Here is a 20,001-nt window from a genome sequence, read left to right as displayed (position 1 = left end):
GAAATGTCGTCATCTTACCAGGAAGAGAACAGCATATAAACGCGTCAAAAACTTGCAACCTACCATTGCATCGTATTTAGGCGCTGTAACTTTGGTTTTACTTCAGGAAAAGTCTTCTGTGATCCAACGATTTGTTTCAAGAGGTACTTATTTGAAGTTAACTTAACTAGAGGTCGGCCAAGAACATTCGGCAAACCGCCATGACATTAAGTTTAATTTTTGCTTGAAAGTGCTGTGGCAAGCCGCAAATTGAATTGCAACGCCAATGAAATTAAATTACCTGGTTATAGGTTAGCGGCAACAACATTAACGTTGGTCTTTTAGTAATGTTGCGCCATTTAGATCACAGTTTAACTGAGAGATGTTGCAGGATAGACGTTTGCGTGCTGATTCCAAAATAATTTCTGCAGTTGGCCAGAGTAGAATGCGCATGGGACTCAAACAATTATCAAATGAGAAGAACGCAAACAATTAAATATTGTTTACTTGGCTTTATTTGTACATTAGATTTGGTCAATTTCCAATTGCCTTCAATATTTGATGAGCGCTCTTACTGTTAATTGTCTTTTCTTCAACCCATGCCACCTTACTAGAATTTAGTTTAATGGATCCAACCCCAATTAAATGTGGAGAATAATTTTTCACACCTTAGGTTCATTTATGTTAACAGAGATCATAAAGCTGATTCTTCCTTCTTATTTGTCAGCCCACCATGCCTGATGAGATGCAACGGGCTTTAATCCAGAGAGGGGGTGAGACAGGTGGTTGCAGGCCTCTTGCAGCTTGTGTGTCTGAGCTCGACACTCAAGTTGTCGGCATCCTGGGCACCGGTGACTTCTCCCGCTCGCTTGCCAGAAGACTGGTGGCCTCTGGCTACCAGGTAGTGGTGGGCAGTAGAACGCCCAAACGCTCTGTTGCTCTTTTTCCTGAAGAGGCAGAGGTAAGACATTGATAATAATAATAATTATAATGCATCTGAATTATATAGCAGATTTGAACCAGGGAGTGACCTGCTCACTAATAAACAATTGGACAGACAAAGAAGTATTCATTTGTGTCATTTGGCCTAGTCAGACTTGTGCCCTATATTCTAATATTTTTCTTGGCACCCAGGTGACCTCCCAGCTGGAAGCGGCCAGCCAGGCAGACATAGTCTTTGTCGCGATCTTCCCTGAGCATCACTCCACCCTGTTGGAGCTGAAGCCGGCGCTGGCGGGAAAAATACTGGTGGATGTTAGCAACGGCTTCCAGATCAAGCAAGGTGGGCCGTCCTATGCCGAACAACTGGCTGGCATGTTTCCAGAAAGCTTTATAGTGAAAGGCTTTAACACGATATCAGCATGGGTGCTTCAGACTGGACCACGAGATGGAAGCAGGCAGGTAGGACAATTGCAGAAATATCTCTGATGTCTGCAAAATCCAGTAAGCCATTTTTTTGGTTGTCTTCCTTGTGTAGGTTTTCTTGTGCAGTGACAGCAGTAAGGCAAAGAGCTCAGTCTTGGCAATGTGTCACAGGATGGGCTTTCGTCCTGTGGATATGGGTCTGCTCTCCTCTTCTGTGGAAATTGAAAACCTCCCCTTGTATCTGTTTCCTTCCTGGGGTACACCCATCCTCATCAGCACGATTCTCTTTATCTTCTTCTACCTTTACAACTTTGTCCGTGACGTCTTACATCCCTTCGTCATGGCAAAGAAGAGTGTCTTCTACAAAATGCCAATTGAAACCGTCAACGTCACTTTACCATCCGTCGCCTTGGTGATGCTTGCACTCGTCTATATGCCGGGCTTACTTGCTGCATTGCTCCAGCTAAGGCGGGGCACCAAATACGATCGCTTTCCCGATTGGCTCGCCAAGTGGCTCGTCAAGAGGAAGCAGTTTGGATTGTGCAGCTTCCTGTGTGCAGCCATGCACGCCATCTACAGCCTGTGTCTGCCTATGCGGCGGTCGGCTCGCTTCAAGTTGCTCAACGATGCTTTCAAGCAGGTGAGTGGTATGATCACACCTGTTGCTAGGGTAATCTATCAATCGTGTGAAACTGTGTGGTGTGCAGGTGAAAGAAGGCGTGGAGGACTCGTGGAGTGACGAGGGGGTGTGGAGAATGGAGCTGTACCTCTCAGTGGGCATCATAGCGCTCGGGCTGCTCTCCCTGCTGGCTATCACCTCACTGCCATCCGTGGCCGACAACATAAACTGGCGAGAGTTCAACTTTGTACAGGTAAGCTGAAAGAGCTTCAGGTCAGGACGACCTGCCTTGTGTTTCAACAATCAGATGTGTAGGCAGGATTTGATAATATTGGTTTGACCTTGATAATTTATCAGCACAAAATGGCAGATCATGCAAACAAGAGGAAGAAGTCAAGGCTAAATCATGTTGTAGACTTACCAACCTTGGGAATGAATTGAATGTCAATAACGTTGTCGTATTTATGCGACCAGTGAAGCTTGAGTCAAGACCAACTGAGACACATATGACTGATTTATCGATTGTGATTTTTAAAGTGGTAAATTTTGCGTTAATATTTTGATTATCTCGTACGCATGACGAATATCTGCAATTGCAGTGTGTTTAGTTCCACCCCACCTCTACCATAACATGTCAGTACTGCAACGGGGGTGTCACAGTTCGCGTACGTTTGATTTAATTTTAGTACCCACTACAAATTAAGACAGTGGAAATGCAAACATATGCTCTCGCGAGGGTGTTTCCGTGAAGATAAATCACGCATCCAAACAATTAGTATGTTTGCACTTTTGCAGCTGACTCATTTTAGATGCTAACACTCAAAGCTGCCATCATTGCTGGGGCGCACACATTGCTTTCTCCTCCTTGCCCCCCCCCCTTTCATCACGCCACTAAACTAATCCTCTGGCCGTCAGATTAGTCATGTCCCAACTGCCGGCCAGCAATGAATTATTGCCGTCCTTTCAGCACTTGCCACCGATGAATGTTCCTGTGCAGTGCAGCGCTTCAGGACAGACACTTGATCTTGAATGAAATGAGTCAAATACTCGCTCAAACATGAAACTCTGAAAAGTTTTCAAAAAAGGGAAGCACCCACATTCAACCTATTTAAGACTGTCAATGCAAATGTTTTTGTCTTGCTATTCTATTATAGTCACACTCACATTCGTTTAAAATTGAAAATCACAAACAACAAATAATAAAAGGTTCCAAGGTTGGTGTTTGGAGCATATGACCAAACCATATAACCCTAGTCTCCCTTTGCATTTGCAGTATCCAAGAAGTAGTTCTCATTTTACAACAGGTGGTTGTATATATATGATGTTTTAAAGAGTTCAGACGCAGAATGGCTCTCACATATTTTCGGGAAGTTGGCCCAATTGCCAGTGGTTAATTGCTGATTTTCCAGCCTTGCCAGATCTGCCACAGACAAAGAAAACCATTTAATCTTTCACCGTGGTTATTTTTAGTGCACAGTAGGTAGAAGTAGTTTGAATTGAGGCTTTGTTAAGCAGAAGTAAATTCATGTGCATTGGAAAGAGACACTCATCTCTGGCATGAGAGTAGAGAAGACCTCGACTATTTTGGACCCCCGACCACTACAATCTTGAGAAGTTGTTGTAATTGCACCCTGTGATCGGTAATATGGATTGCACTTATGGTACTCACTCCGGGCATGGGTCGAAGGTCGCAGTGTTTGCTTACAGCTGTTTGGTGGCCTATGACCCAGTGAATAGCGGAAACTCTAAATTGGCACAAACACAAAACTTTTTTCAAACCGTAACTAAAATATTTAGGTTTTAAATAAATTAAACATGAATAAACTAAGCTTGTGACCCCCTACAGTCCACTTTAGGTTACTGCGCCCTGTCCATGGCCACTGTCCATACACTCCTCTTCGGCTGGGACCGCGCCTTTGACCCGGGCCAATACCGCTTCCTCCTGCCACCCACTTTCTTATTGGTCCTCATCCTCCCCGTCACAGTTCTGATGGTTCGCCTCATTCTCCTGCTACCCTGTATTGCGCATCAACTCCGGAAGATCCGCCGCGGATGGGAGAAAAGTCGGCACATCCGCTTCGTCCTGCCCGGCGATAACTGCTATAACGGCATTGATAATATCAGCCATGTTTGAAGAATAGTAAAACAGACAACCTTCAATTAATTTCTTGCACTTATATGGAATGTATGTATTATTAGAATAATGTGAGAATAGAAATAATTTAATAATGATGTCTAGTAATAGTGGCTCCTCAACCTTAATGATCACTATGCATTTTTCAGCAGGATTTTGACTTGTATTTATTTCTGCTGTATCACTGATGATTTGGATTCCTGCTTCAGATTACTCTGTGCCAAAAACCTGTCTCAAACTGCTGGTATTGTGATTTTTGTCAAATATATTTTGTCATCATTGTGCCTGAAATCCGTTTGCTGTAACATAATTTTGGATTAAAGTATTTTTTTTTCTACTTAAAACAATTTGAGAGGTAATTGCTGTTGATGGGCATCCAAATTTTATAGGGAGCACGGACAAGAAAGATTGGCCTGGTTTAGGCAAGTGATGCGATCCTGCCATCTAGTGGCACAATAAGATCTCAAGTTTTCGTTGCAAGTGTCTTCCCCCAACCCCATAGGCGATTTAAACACGCTTACTAAAGGAATAACGTTTTTTGTTTTTTTTTACAAATGAATTTAATTCCTAAAATGCCCCTCCGCTTAGATTAATCAACGTCTACAACTAACATGCCTTTGCCGTTTTGAAATGTAAAACAACACTCAGGAAATCGTACATAGAAAGGGTACAAATGAGAATATAGAATTGGTAAAAACACAAATTGCATTTAAATTGAATAAAAGCAGGAAAAGGGCATTAGCTCGTTCAATTCTAATACGGTACAACAACAAAATAAAAGAATCATTAGCTACAATTACATTGTTTCAACTAATATTAAATTGACGGCGTGTTTGAATCTGAGTTGGTTAGTTTTAATATCAAGCAGTTTATTGACGCCGGCGGCACGGTGGACACTGGTTAGCACATCCGCTTCACAGGAGGGTGCGGGTTCGATTCCACCTCGGGCCCTCCCTGTGTGGAGTTTGCATGTTCTCCCCGTGCCTGCGTGTTTTATTTTTTTCCGGGCACTCTGTTTTTTTTCCCCAAAATATGCTTGGTAGGGCGATTGAGGACTCCAAATTGCCCCTAGGTGTGAGTGCGGATGGTTGTTCGTCTTTGTGTGCCCTGCGATTGGCTGGCAACCGGTTCAGGGTGTCCCCCGCCTACCGCCCGATGACGGCTGGGATGGGCTTCAGCACGCCCGCGACCCCCGGTCAGAAGCTTATGACGCTACACCCAAGCTGATACACAATGATAGGACTTATTAAGGCTGACACAAACTGTGAAGAATAAAATGACCAGCTGATGTTTCAATCTAAAAATGAGTAGTGTAAACCATAAACACTGACTAAGAATTAATTCATGTATTGAAAATATCTGTACTGCATAATTATGTGCATGCATGGAAAACAAACAGTAATATATATATATAAGCAAGATATAACCAAAAAAGAAACCATAAATCATATTCACATGCCTGAAAAGGAGTGGGAAGAAGTACAACTTATTAGTTAACTTAGGGTTAACTTTAACAAGAGATAGGAATTGCCTTCCTGCTTGTTGATGAGGCCACACAGGTACCTCCCACTTTTACCTTACAGCAGGAACACATTGACAAGGCTGAAACTTCGATGCAAGTTCTACACTTTTAAGGTGCCTCCTTCTCATCGTTGCCATGACTGTAAGTATATTAGCCATGAGAGGTGCTTCTGACAGTTTCAACATTGTGCAAGAGTGTGCTTGTCTGCTTCAGCCTGTTTGTTCAGTACCACCTCCACTTTTTTTTTGCATACAGGAAAGTTTTAAGAAAGCCGCTGAGGAAGTGAAGACCTTGAAAACACGCCCTAGCGATAAAGAAGTGAACGCACTCTACGGTTTATACAAACAGGCCACGATTGGGGACATTGATTCTGGTGAGTAAATGTAAGTTTTAACAAACGATGTCTCGGGACAGATATCCGGCCTTTTTTGGACATAAAGTCCTAATAGGTTGCAAGCGCTGAGGACAGAAAGAAGCTAGACAGGTTAGGTGTCATTGTAAAAAATGATGAAAAGATTGATAAGTGTGCGTAAAGGAGTGTATTTTGTCCGGTAAGACATTCTTCAAATATTTGAAAACTATCCGTCCAGATCTTTACTGATCAAGAATTCTGTGTGACAGTGAGTTTGAATTGATGTTTACTGCACGTCAGCTAGAGAAAATCAACCACATTCTTTGCAGCCACAGCTCGTCCAGCGAGCTTTCACATCATAGCACGACGGAAATGGGATTCGTGGACGGAAAAGAAAGGTATATCTTATATACTTATGTCAGTTGTGTATGACTGACAAGCTGATTGCAGAAAGTGACTGGTGGTTTTGATTCTCCAGGTATGTCCAAAGAAGAGGCAATGGCTGCCTATGTTGATGTGGTGGAGAAGCTGAAAACAAAACAAAATATAAAATAAAATCTATTTCTCATAAATAAGTATTGATTTTTTTAAAATGAGATGCTCCATTTGAAAAAAATATGAAGTACTAAATTTGTGTTCTGCTGCTGAAGCTTGACCCTACTTTGCCACTGATCTCTTTTTTTACATGCAATTTTAATCAAACGACTTTGTGGGAGAAAAAAAATACTATTTTCACATGCTGCTGTCATAATACCGGCTCGACTATAGAAGCATATGTACTGAGTCCTGAATGCCCTTTTGAGTGATTTAATTAAACAGTGGCTTTCCTGCTGACATGAGTTTCATTATGACACAGTGATGATGACAACAAAGAGGAAGGTGAAAACAAGCATAGCCTAACAGTTAACAAAAATATAGCTATCAAGCTCCACTGTCTCCACCAGACTACTGGTAATGGCGCCTATTTAAAGTACCCGGCATTTATTATCTGTCATGTGGCCAGGTACTCAATTGAGGCAACGTGATTTTTGTAAAATGCCATTTATGAGAGAATAATGACAGAGCCAAATGAGAGAACAGACGACTCCAACCAAATCTTGATATATACCATCTATCTGCTGGTCGTTTTCTGTCATTGCAGTGTCTTACTACGTCATTTCATGTGAACGTTAGGCCTAGTCTGCCAGAAAATAATAAATAAAAGGTCACGCAGAAATGTTGGATAGCATCAATGCAACTTTACACGCCACCTGTCAGCCAAGTTAGAAGGCATGTTTTGTCTTTGTTTTACATACTGAATAGAAATGTGTCTTTCCATATTTAACAACTTAATGTTATGGCTCCTTGTTATACTAAAAGTAGTAGATTCTACTGACATCTAAAGGCTGGATAGAATAATGCATCCGTTAGCATTGTCTCCAACTTTTAGTTTATAAATGACGTAATGTTCTTCAGATTGTGTGCTAAACATTCTTTAATTTTAAAGCAGGGTTGGTGATTCTCAAAGGAATATGCCGGTTTTTCATTATAATTAATTTGAATTCCCAGCATACAACAAAATACTGAATCATTTGAAGCTTTAATTACTTAGCTTGGCCAAAAAAATATTATGAATTACTCAAGCTATGAACCTGTACCATTTGATGCTGATCTGAATGAGGATTATCTTTGCAGGGCAGAGAAACTCTGAATTACAGTTTTGAGGTTTAGGGTCCAGATCAAGGCTGCAGCTTTCCTGTGTACTGTAAAGTTACATACATTACAGAAAGGCGCATGTTAAGATGTAAGAAACTCTCACAAAAAAGACTGTCTTTCAACCTCCAGCATCACCAAAACATGTAACAATCCCCTCACTTCATCAGTCACAAGATATTTATTTCTTAATCTATCTGTTTCTTCTGGAACAATATGTGCTCCAGTATTTTTAAATTTGAAGAGGGGAAGGAATACTGATACCGGATAATAGTCACAGTGGTACAGCTCTTTGTTTGTAAATAGCAGTGAATCCCGAAGGAAGATAAAGACTCCTTTCAGAATGAAGGACATGAACAGCTGGATGTGAATGTGGTTCCTGGTAGAGTGCAATTTCCTGAGCAAAGACATGCAACGTTAATGTGGTATTTACAATATTCTGAGAGGCGGATTCATGGTTCTCCCCTAAAGAGACAGAAAATGTGATTGCAAGGATTAGAGAGATGAGCCAGAGTGCATATCCGGTCGTGTGTGTGTGTATGTATGTATGTATATGTGTGTGTATATATATATATATATATATATATATATATATATATATATATATATATATATATATATATATATATATATATATATATATATATATATATATATATGCACCTCCAGGTGCAGTTGCGATGCACTTTACCTGCAAAATAACCAGCACAGTGTAAAGTAAAACAACAAAATATGACAAAATGAATTACGATTTTTACAGACACTCGTAATCTTTTTTTTAATAATTAACGACCGGTAATAGCTGGTAACCGTACGAGGTATATGTTCAGAATCTTTGGTGGGTGATTTATTTTACCTTCAGAATTGAACATCTTCTGGACATGGTTGGGAGACAGTTTCCCCAAGACAAGCAGGAGGCCAACAATTCAGGTTTTCCACATTCGATGAAAATAAACACATATTGATTTTTTTATTGAAAGAAAAATATGTTTTTGAATGATGCATACATAAACTATGTCAAGCTCTGACCACTAGATGCCACTAAAACACTATATTAAATTCCATTAGTGCTTATCGTTTTAGAGGGGCGAGCATGCTTGAGGAAGATCTTCACTAAATTTGCAGTTTAACCTGGATTGAAGAATTTTAAGATCCTCCATGCATTTTTCATCTTTCAAGAGGTGAACGTGCGGATGGCACCTTAATGACCATGTTGCCTGCAAAATAAATAATACCATGGGGGGGGGGGGCTGTCTTTTCTTTCTTTTTATTTTTTTTTCCTTCCTTCGGGCATGCAACGTTTTGGTCACCTGTGAAATTAACACATCAACGAGTCCTGCTTTGCTCATCATGCCACATAAGTGCATTTTCTATAAAACTATAAAGTCATAGAACTATAAAATGAGAATATACCTAAATTGCATGCAGTCATTCAGCAGTGCATTTTGTCAAACGAACTCGCTTGGAATTATGCAATGAGCGTCAGCGTTCCCCCCATCATCAAATTCAACATTATAAGTTGCACAAAAAGTATGAAACTTCTTGTCCGAATTTTCCAAATAGAGACTAAATTACCGGAATGAACGTACTTTATGAATTGTCCTACATTTGTTAACTGATTCATAATCATTTCTGTACACCAAGGACACGCAAAAAAATGTTTTAACGAAAAAGTAAACCTTTATTTTGAAATTAAAGTTAAAATTCTCCAGGATTTATTTTTTCGTCACCGGTAAAGGCGAGCGTTTGCGAGTGCCATTGGTTCCACATGGCTTTTGACCCCACCCCTTCAAGGTCCGTCGCCTTGGTAACGGCCGTGTTTGACGGGTGGCGTTTGCAAGCAAAGGTGCCAAACTCAAAACATGTCGTTTTAAAACAATTGGATTGTATTCCATGCTGAAGTCAACAAATGATCGAGTCAAGATGGTTGTGTTTTCACCTGTGCAACATGAATCAAACAATGTGAGCGCAGCGCAGCATGGTAATATATTTAGTTTCTAGAATATAACGCGTCACGAAGAACCAACGTCGGGCTTTGACGAAGTCAGCAGCAAGTGGTGACGGGCAGAAGAATTTCAATATAGTTAGATCGTTGTTTTTGTTCTTTCAATAAAGTTTGCTAAATTGCGTGTGTCTTGTTACGAGCTCCACATTGTTTTGTTTTTCCATGGGAGGATGGCAAACCAGTGTTAAAAATGGCACCAGTTCAACCAGGTATAAGGTACGAAATTACTGATAAAATCCCTTCTGTGAGAATAGTATATTTCTACATTCATCTATTTGTTTTCTTTTCCGCTGATCAAGGTTCACGGGGGCTTGGAGTCAATCCCATGCAGACGACACTCTGGACTAGACGCCAGTCAGTCACTGGGCACATATAAAACAGTCACTGAGTGGCAACTGAGGCGAGTGAACCACTACACTATCAGTGAACACAAATATGACAACATTTTAGCATCTGTCAATTATGGTACCATTGTCTAGATCACAGGTGTCAAAGTCAAGGCCCGGGGGTCAGATCTGGGCCGCCACATCATTTTATGTGGACCGCAAAACCAAACTATGAGTGTCAACTCAATGTTTCCAGTTAAAATGCCAAAACTTTAAATTGTCTTTCCTCTTAATAACACTGAGATATTGCGATGATCTTTCACACACTTTCAAAGTGAATTAGAATTTTTTTTTACTGGATTTTATTATGTGTATGCGATAATACAAGTCATTATTGGCCCCATGAGGGAAACCATAATGACGATGTGGCCTGCAACAAAAATGAGTTTGACACCTCTGGTCTCGATATGAGTGTCTCTAATCAGTGCATTTGAATGACCTGGTTCAGTCTTCTCAAAGAAGTGCACTTCTTGTCTCCAGTAGAGTTCTCCATCTGCTTGACGTTGGTCTTGCACAGCTGCAACTGACCCGTGACTCCCGGGAGGATGGCTGTCTCTGCTCCCCTGACGCCACTGCCCCTGACCCAGTTAGTGGAAGACGGAAGGAGCAGCGTGCCGAACCATCTACTTGAATCCAGTACATATAGAGTCCCATGATGGCTGCATTTATTACTTCTTATTTTTGTTTATTTCACCATGCCTACTCGTGTTAACTAAATGAATTGAACCAATTTTGTTAGCCATTCAAAATTATGTGTATGTTTTTTTACTCATATAGAAATCTATGTCAAAGAGAAGAGTAATGGCCTGATCCAAGTGGATCCTTCTGAACTACATTTCAGTGGCTTCAAGCTAGAGAAGGACTATGTGAAGAGCGTGGTGAGAAAAATATCACCTAAATCTGAATATTGTTAATGTTAGGCTGTATTTTATCCCAATTTCTTAATCACAAGTTAACATTAAATAGAAAATTAGCTCACATCATTAAAACCTTTTATTTAGTAGCTTGATGCATGAATGAAGACATGATTTTCTATCATATATGCTTGATGAATGTGGATGTAAGCATTGAGAGTGTCTAAATAGTTCTCTCGAGTGCGCATGATGAATTTAAAATGAAACCCTTTTCCCTCCTCCTCAGAAACTAATCAACATCTCATCTAGAGTGCTAAATATTCACATCATCCCCACTCAAACCAAGCATTTCCGAACCAACTATGCCAAAAAGGTATGTTTGACTTCAATAAGTTGAAGAGTCAGTTTCAGTGTATCCATTTTGACTGATCTGACTTTCCTCAAGTGTCGACTGATTCCTGGCCTTGCCTACACAGTGAAAGTCAAATTCTGTCCCCATGAGTGGACCCGTGTCTCGGACTGTATTCGAGTTCACTGTGAGGTAAGGTAAGCATGTAACCAACCTCCCGTTGATATCATCTGCGTGTTTTCATGACCTCTGTTCTTGATCTGCGCCCCTTTTAAGGATGATGAGAACCTTTTAATTCCAGTTCACGCTTACCCCGCCACCGCTCATGTGCATATCCCGACACGCGTTGACCTACCAGCGGCACCGCTTGGACAGAGGTGTGCATTTTTGTTTATGATGTGTAATCTTGGAAAATGCATTTCTCCCATACAAGCAAGAACAATCCTCATGTTTTTAATGTGTGACCTGTCTTGTAGTGTTAGCCACATCCTTCCATTGAGCTGCAGATCGCCCGTTGATTTGGAGTTTGAAGTGAACTTCATTGAGCCACATGAGGCCTTTTCCATCCACCCACTCACAGGTAGGAATAACTTGACAACATTTGTCTGACGTGTCTGTCTGGCTTCCTCAGCTCAGCAGAGTTAACACAACCTTCCCGGAGTGCCCCTATGCTGTGTTTTATCCCAAATACTTGCTTGTCTGTTGTGTATTAAATAAATCATGGCAGAGGAAGCCGCACTTTCCGCGCATTAATCTTGTCCATGCCCTGGGAAGCATCAGCGCTTGGAATTGGAACTCTTCCAGATGTGTTATAACGCGAGGTTATTTCTGATGCTTTTGAAACCCACGTTATTCTTTACAAATAGGTGAATAATTGCTTTTTGTGAATATCATCATCATTATCCATTTTGACTATGATGATGTTTTCCAGGTGTGATCCCAGCCAATGGTAAATCAAAGATCACTATTACCTTCAAACCCTGCCGCTATGAGACTTGTCAGGTTACCGTTCGGTTGCTTGTCTCACAATTCAACACCAAATCCTACCTATGTACTATTACCGGAAGCTCCATCCCTCTCCTTGCTTTCAGGTATTTGCAATACACTCAAGCATAAAAAAAAACAAAAAAAAAAAACACAGCAGCAGGTTGGAAATAAAATCGATTACCTTGTGTGACTTCTGCTTTTTTTATGCATTGCTTTAATTGTATCCCGGTGAGAAAGCAGATGCTATCCATCATCCACAACCGCTTCACCCTTGATGTTATATCAACTTAAAGTTAATGATTAATTGAAGTGAATGCTGTAATTATTCCAAGATATTCAGTGCTTGAACCACAGAGTTGAACCAAATACACATTTTTATAACTTAAGCAAAAAAAGCAGATGTTTATCTTTTGCTTGACGGTATCGCTTCTGCATATTTTCCATTTATTTCACCTGCTTGGAATAGGGAGCTTGCTCTTCAAGGCTCAGCTGCCAAAAGTAAAGGATCTTTACCAGCCATCCAAGTCCAAAGTCCAGTCAAACAAAAGTTTGCCAAGGATGTCGTCAAACCCAAGGTAATGCACGAGAAGTCTTGAGTTCGAGCTGAGCTGCTTATATATGCATTTTATGATACGCTTTTGTATTACATGTACGGCGGAATGCAATTTTCTCTCTGCTGCACCACAAACTCTTCTCTTCACTTCAATTATTTCACATGTCCTGTAGGGTGCCACAGGAGGTCCCACTGGGAGCAAGCCAGGACCAAAGCCACTTGTAGATGCCTCCTCCCATGGAGGGGTGGCAAAGATGCTACAGAAGGACAGTAGCAAACTTGGCGTCGAACATCCAAACGAGGGTATGTGCATGCTGGCGCATAGTGTTGTGGACGTCGGACTCTTTGTTCGTCTAAGACCCCCTTTTTTTTTTTATCATTGTCAGGTCTCCAGAATAGGCAGAAGAAAGAGGCTGTTTTTCTAAAAAGGGTTCAACAAAATGTTAAAGAAGAGCAAGTCAACCGCTTGAAATTGTAGGTTCTTCCTTGATTGAGCTTTGCTGTTTGAACTCTGTGTGTTTTTTTGTTATTTCAAATCAATCTCTGCCTCATCCACGTCTGTGTTGATACACACCTGTTAGTAGCTCATTTCCATGTCATCCAACATCATCGTCTCAGTTGAGATTATTTTCTTGACAAAAAAATTGAGTGAAAGGTTTCAACTCCACATTTTGTTCCATTTGATACTTCCTGTATTTTTCTTTATGTCATGAATATAATATCATCACTAGACAAGTACATCTGGGTAAAGATCCAGTGTCAGATTCGACCAGGAGCCAAGTACTGGAGGACAGACTGGTTGCATTACATCAGTACCAGGTAACATATATTTATTTCAACCACATTTATACATTTGTAAAATTCCAGAAAAGTCCTGTTTGAAACACGGCTTTTTCTAACTCCTAATGTTTGACAAAATATTGTCATGACTGTTTGTAGGTCAGGAAGGGAGATGTAAGGCAAGAGGGAGACTTTACCAGCGGACCACCAAGACTTTACTCAATACGACTAATTTCTGACGCAGGGCAGGTAAACATGGTGTCATACAGGGAAGGTGGCTCCACAACCTCTGAACTGTGAGGCGGACGTGCTAACCAGTCAACCACTGTGCGGCCGTACTGAAAATAGTCATTTGTAAAATCAATAATAATTTTTACAATAATAACCCACCGTTTGGTAATGAAATGACAAATGTCTAAAATTGCCGTGAAGGACACTGTGTATCACGCCCTCACTTGTGCTGTTCAAGTAGGTGTAAACATCTATATGTGGTGTATGTGAATCTGACTCACTGAGCACAAACTGTGCAATGTTCAATCATTAGTTGTGCCATGAAAATGGCAAGAATTAGAAAACACTTTGCAATTGTCATATTGATCAGTGCATGCAACAAAACAACATATCTCGACCTGATGATTAGCACAGGCTGAGATGCTGTTTTCCATTTATAGGGACATTGGGGCGGGGTTTATGCAAACTCGAGCACCTCGAGCATGAGCTGTCTTTTAGAATAAAATCTGAATCATCAACATGTGCACGTGCATCATGAATCCAGTGTTGATTTTGATTTTGCGTTGAGTAAGAACACTTCTATGCATTTATTAGGAAATGGGGCCCAATGTCGTCATGTGTAACTAACATGCATCATTGAATCCACATCTAGGTCCCCAAGGGAACCCCATCTTTCCAGTTTCACCCCAGCTTTCAGTGGGCGCTTAAACAGAGGGCGCTAAAACGCTTCCAGCAAGCAGCACGCAGGGTACGCACACACACATGCACACACAAACAAACGCATGCATACACACACTCTCTTGAGGTAGAGGTAGTTCCTTTAATTTGTTTACTCTTCTTGCACAGTTCTTCGCCTCAACCGGTTAGGGATTGCCTGATTAAACCTGCATTGTGCTCCCCTCACAGGTTTTGATGCAGTGTCGCATGAAGCGAATCCTGGCCTTGTGGAGAAATCTCCCGGGCGCTGTGGCAGGCTTGATCTCGGCCAACAAAGGTCTTTATCACTCTTGAGCCTGCCCTTGAGACAAATGTCCCCCCCCAAAGCTGCTATTTGAGTCTCTGTGTGCATTGATTCATGATGCTAATGTGAGCCTCTGTGTCTGTAGAAGTTAACTTCTGTCATTTTGTGTTTGTCTCAGTCGAAAAGGAGGAGGCATGTGTTATGAAGATCTCCCCAGAAAGAATCTTTCCATCTTCCTTCCCACTTTTCATAGATGAAGCTGATCCACTGGTTGGTACTGAAAGCACCAATTAACATACACTCAAGGGCCACATCATTAGCTATAGAGTACTTGAATAATCAATGGACTTTTCCAAAGCAGGAGTGGTACTACATAATATCAGCGTTTACATAAAGTCATTAAAAAGAAGTCTATAGTGACTGAGAATTTCCACAAAACGTAATGCCAAAAGAATACATTTTGGTGCATCTCCAAAATACAACATTTTTTTGCATTTACATTACTTATTTCTTTGTGAAAAACACGAGTCTCCCAAAACATGAATATGCAGGATGAGGGTATCAATGAAGGTATAAAATGTGATGCTGGTTGAAATTAAGATTGTTCAACATTTGCACAAGTCTGTACGTGCCTTTGGTTGATTCTAGTTCTGTGTGCAAAGGCAGATTTAGGGGGTGGAGGGCCCTCATTATATTTTGCAGGTGTATGCTTACCTAATGAAGTGGTCAATGAATGTGGAAACGGTTTCTCACGTACTCTTGAAATACAGCTTCCCAACTAAAAACATCTTTTTACCAATAGTTGCCTCCCTTATAGTGGTTATGTGACTGTGGAGACATGAGATTCATGTCATTCCCATATTTGACCGCTTTAAAAATCTATTCTATAATGACTGTGGGTTGAGCCCACAGTGCTACTATTACTGTTTATGGTTTCTGAAAATTTGAGTCAAGCAATCTATAAATGATGTGTGTCAAGACAGCCACTTTCTGCAGTCTAATTTTATCAATGTTATTTTAATAGGTGGTCAATCAAAATGTACGATGGTAGAGTATCAGAGTGCCTCAGTGTACGCAACTATGCTGTAATGGCTGTATGATGTAACAAACTATCTGCACTGCAGAAACATGTTAATCAAAATCTTCCCCTTGGCTTGGCCAGTGGAATTGCCGGAGAGCAGCCACCATAGCTCCACCTCTGCGTTAACCTCACATACTTGTTTTGCTGTGGCGAGGCCCATTCACAGATAAACTCAATCGCTTTGGTGACAGTCCCTCTGATGTCAATTTTGAAAAAAAACAAAGATGACATTTAAAGAGCCGAAATCCATTATGAATTTAAATGTAAAAATGGGACAAATCAATAAATCTATATCCTTGATGCATTTCTGGACCCAAACATTCTTGGAAATAATGTATTATGAAGCACTGTGTGTCAAACACAAAAAGGTCATTTCCAGGTTTGCTGATGGTTCCATTTGAGAAAGGCCTGTGGGCACATAATATTTTCCTACAATTTATGAGAGTGGCCAGGCTAATTTTTCCTTCTTTAACCTTATAGATGACCAATCAGTAAAAAAAGAAAAACCTTTGCGCTCTACAATCACAGAACTGCTGTAGCTGACCCAACCACAATGCCCTGCAGAGAGATGAAAGTGCTTTGCTTTAATTTGTGCAAATGGTGTGTGCTTTCTATTTTCAGGCTCTTGACTTTTCCGCTTTGCCTGTGGATGATGTTGATGTGAGAGTGACAACTCATGTTCCTACCTTCAAGCTCCAAGTATGTGCAGTTACTGCTCATCTAAGCGTCACTCACGTCACCATGGCAACACACTCTATGTCCTCACTGAACTCTTGAGATGTACTTATGTATTTGTTATTCTTATTTATATTGTTATTTAGGTTCCTCAGTACTACAAGCTAATGGGCTACCAGCCTGTGTCAGCCTGGGAAGCCTTTAATGCCTTCATTCCCATATCCTTAATGCCACCACTACGTACCGGAGATTCAGTAAAGTTACAACACATAATCATCAGCCAGTGTCATCCATGATTATTTATTAATTTTTTCTTGATATTTTCTTCCCCAGGTGGATGGTTCCCTGTCACCCACACCAGAGGATGAGAATGAGAAAGATGCCAGTGATCTGAATTTCACTTTCCCAAGCGCTCTCCTTCGTCCCACTCATGCACACCCACTCAGAATTTTTGTAAGGGTCTTTTTTTGTTGTTGTTCCTCGATCATTGATGGATGGCACCTAGCAGTGGTGAGGTTCATATATTTTGCTATCATTTTTATATTTTTCATTGTGTGCTGTAGAACCCAGCTCCTGGCCTCCAGGCCTACAAGCCAACCCCTAAATACCTCGAAAGCGATGTGGACTTTCACCTCTGCCCGTTGCCTCGGTAAATGTTTCCTCCTGAGTTCCATTGCAGCAACAGTCTTCCATAGTAGGGACCTGCTTACTACGCAGCATAATCTTTGTACTCTATCCATAGTTATTCATCGCCTGCAGGCCACACAAGTGGGATGGAGTCACAAAGCTTACAAATGCAAACTCTGGACCCAAAGGTAAATTGCACATTTTATTTGTCTTGAGGTTTAAGTGAAACCATCTGGAATACTTCACTTCAAAGCTTCCTTTCTTTATAATAGGGAGCAATCACAGGGTTGAAGACATGGGATAATTTCGATTTGGTAACTGCATCATGTGTGTCCAGAGAGGCTGCTCTAACCAGCAACATTCTGCATGGGTAGGTAACCGAGCCTCCATCGGGACTGAATAATACCAGTGGTGGCATCAGTAACATCATTAACAATAGCATTATTATTACCTTAGTTTCTCAAAATTAACATATCTTTTTGAACAAATGAAATAATTCTAAATCAGAGAAAGAGGTTGGGCTGGGTAATATACATATAGTAGGTTTAAGAAAAAGCATGAAAATTGATCAAATTGTCTTGGTGTGACGGGAATAACTCAGGGTTGTAAAACAAAAAAAAATATATTTAATGTCTAATCTTCAGAAATTATATATGATTAATAATGGGTGTTGACTTAATTCTCCCTGAGTCCGAAAGATGGATTAATATGTTCCCCACAAGAATTTTTCATGTGTTGAACATACAGTTTACTTCCCATTTTTGTCCTCCAAGAGCGTTGTGTATCTTTTGATAAGTATGTTCAGTAAAATGCTCTGTGATGTACCCCCTACAACACCTTCTCCTACTCCACAAACATCATTTCTGGAACTCACATACTATGACAAGTACTGCAAAAAGGGGCATTTTAAGTGGGTGCTATTTTATGCCCATTAAATGTGGAATCCATTGGTTCACATGTTACCCTATATAGATTGGATTTTTTTATACCCTATACCAGGGGTGTCAAACTCAATTTTTTCACGGGCCGCATTGTAGTCATAGCTTCTTTCGGAAGGCCATTAGGACTGTCAACCCAAATAAATGTATGAGCACCTTATATTATATACAGTAAAAGTTACAAAACAAACTGACAAATAACTCGTTTTCAAATCAGACAAGTAAAAACTGGTCAAATATTAAAAAAAAAAAAAGATATTATTAAGAGTGAAGACAATTTGCAATTCTAGTAATGCCACACGAATTTGATGCACAATTCATCTTCCCGGGCCACATAAAATGATGTGGCGGGCCGCGTCTGGCCCCTGGGCCATGAGTTTGACACCTGTGCCCTATACAGTTCTTCCACATTAAAAATGCAAAAAAAATACTCAACTGAACTGAAACAAACTCCTTAGTAAAAGTGTATGTGAAGAGGCAGAAAGTAAAACGCTTTCATTCAGTTTAACCGTCCCTCAAAGTGCTTTTAGGCGATTGTAGTTTTATCTCCACTGTTCAAATACAGCGGTTGAAAGACCATTCATCTAAGTGAGGCCCAGTGGATAGCTGTCCTTTGTTCTGTCACGTATGGTCCAGCTCTACTGCATCAATCAGCATGTATTTTTCTGTATGTCCTTCAGTTCTGCCAATTATAATAAAGACGTCCTTCCTATGACATCACCTGCTGCTTTCACCCAGCCTCCTGCTTATCTTTCTGGATGTACAGACAAAAGGTAAACACACTGGTGATTGATCTTCTAGTTTGAAACCTTATTTGGTCTCAATCCATATCTTTCTAAACATATTACAACCTTTTATTTTCATGTAAAAATGCCTGCCTGCATCCCATAATATGGACTGTGTCTGCACACAGATGCGAAGTGACGCTAACACCAGAGATGATCAAAAGAGTATTCCTTTCTGGGTTCCACTGACAAATTTCTATAGGGGAAGCATCTGGTGAGCCTGCTAACATGATTTATTGTACTGTATGTTCTAGCCACAAAGACAAAAGAGCTTTTATTTGGACCCTTGAATGAGTCTATTCACACAACTACAGTACTTCCTCTACGATAAATAGGATGTTAATGTGTAGGCATTCATTTTAGTACAGATAAGTCCAGGACTGGCCAAATAGGAACATTGCGTCTTTTTTGGATAAACCATACTCTACGTCGATAAGGCAAATGAATGACTTGAATCCTCCTAATGAAATATGCTACATAATGCTGCTTTTATTTATGTGATGCATTTTGTTGTTGCAGAGAAACATGTTACTGTAAAAATATACGGCAACAAAAAAAAAAAACATTCCATCCATTTTCAACACCACTTATCCTGTTCAGGGTTGCGGGTGGTGTCTGACAATGAAATATTTATTTGATAGTACACCGATTTCAGCCACTCTATTTTATATTTACAGCTCATAGATAGATTGCTAAAGATTGAGTCCTAAAGCTGGGTTGCTCTGTGACAGGCACCAAAGGAAGCATCTAGTCTGGGTTCTGACAGATGAGGAAACTGAAGACCCCAGTGATTTTCACAAGACCGACTAGCACCCCTCACACTCACACACGATTTTTGCACACTTTTACAGTAATAAAAAAAAGATACTTTTTTCAAGGGTATGAGTTTGAATGATGTCGCTAGCCATTTAAAAACTCACGGGTTGGGTGTTATTTCTGCATGAAAGAGGTGGGTGGTCCATTAGCTACTTTTCCTCACCCCTAGAGGGAACTCCAACTCAGTTATAGACCTGAAAGAACAGCATTGGCATAAATTGCTTTGGCGTTTGCTTGGATCCACATGCGAAACCCTTTGGCAAAGATCCACTTCATTTAAAAGACACAGGCAGCTAGAAAGTAAAACGCC

The 20,001-nt window shown here is 40.6% G+C and overlaps 3 protein-coding genes across 6 annotated transcripts; all 3 read left to right on the top strand.

Moving 5' to 3' along the window:
- Nucleotides 1-7: 7 nt before the first annotated feature.
- LOC125988652 (metalloreductase STEAP3) lies at nt 8-4,444 on the top strand. Its single transcript, XM_049754099.1, has 6 exons — nt 8-143; nt 707-940; nt 1,114-1,380; nt 1,457-1,984; nt 2,052-2,216; nt 3,810-4,444. The coding sequence occupies exons 2-6, from the start codon at nt 713-715 to the stop codon at nt 4,095-4,097; spliced, it is 1,476 nt and encodes a 491-aa protein (XP_049610056.1). The 5' UTR covers nt 8-143; nt 707-712; the 3' UTR covers nt 4,098-4,444.
- A 1,158-nt stretch (nt 4,445-5,602) lies between these two features.
- LOC125988662 (acyl-CoA-binding protein) lies at nt 5,603-6,805 on the top strand. The gene is made up of 4 exons (XM_049754118.2): nt 5,603-5,760; nt 5,875-5,992; nt 6,301-6,369; nt 6,450-6,805. The coding sequence occupies exons 1-4, from the start codon at nt 5,755-5,757 to the stop codon at nt 6,524-6,526; spliced, it is 270 nt and encodes an 89-aa protein (XP_049610075.1). The 5' UTR covers nt 5,603-5,754; the 3' UTR covers nt 6,527-6,805.
- A 2,134-nt stretch (nt 6,806-8,939) lies between these two features.
- Nucleotides 8,940-19,755, top strand: LOC125988645 (cilia- and flagella-associated protein 221). Of its 4 annotated transcripts, none has more exons than XM_049754084.1 (26): nt 8,940-9,884; nt 9,968-10,068; nt 10,538-10,690; nt 10,832-10,932; nt 11,195-11,281; nt 11,354-11,449; nt 11,534-11,634; nt 11,734-11,837; nt 12,189-12,348; nt 12,711-12,819; nt 12,971-13,100; nt 13,184-13,271; nt 13,529-13,616; nt 13,737-13,826; nt 14,461-14,556; nt 14,715-14,802; nt 14,948-15,039; nt 16,472-16,549; nt 16,672-16,779; nt 16,859-16,978; nt 17,089-17,174; nt 17,268-17,340; nt 17,425-17,522; nt 18,771-18,863; nt 19,004-19,089; nt 19,607-19,755. In XM_049754084.1, the coding sequence occupies exons 3-25, from the start codon at nt 10,600-10,602 to the stop codon at nt 19,062-19,064; spliced, it is 2,238 nt and encodes a 745-aa protein (XP_049610041.1). In that variant the 5' UTR covers nt 8,940-9,884; nt 9,968-10,068; nt 10,538-10,599; the 3' UTR covers nt 19,065-19,089; nt 19,607-19,755. The 4 variants fall into 4 exon arrangements, with proteins under 4 accessions (XP_049610041.1, XP_049610040.1, XP_068506077.1 ...); XM_049754083.1 differs by having other exon boundaries at nt 10,535-10,690; XM_068649976.1 differs by having other exon boundaries at nt 8,940-10,068.
- The last annotated feature ends 246 nt before the right edge of the window (nt 19,756-20,001 follow it).

The sequence above is a fragment of the Syngnathus scovelli genome, chromosome 2 (assembly GCF_024217435.2).
Source record: "Syngnathus scovelli strain Florida chromosome 2, RoL_Ssco_1.2, whole genome shotgun sequence".
Classification (NCBI taxonomy): domain Eukaryota; kingdom Metazoa; phylum Chordata; class Actinopteri; order Syngnathiformes; family Syngnathidae; genus Syngnathus; species Syngnathus scovelli.
Note: the sequence above shows the minus strand (reverse complement) of the source record. Positions and strands in the feature narration are given on the sequence as shown.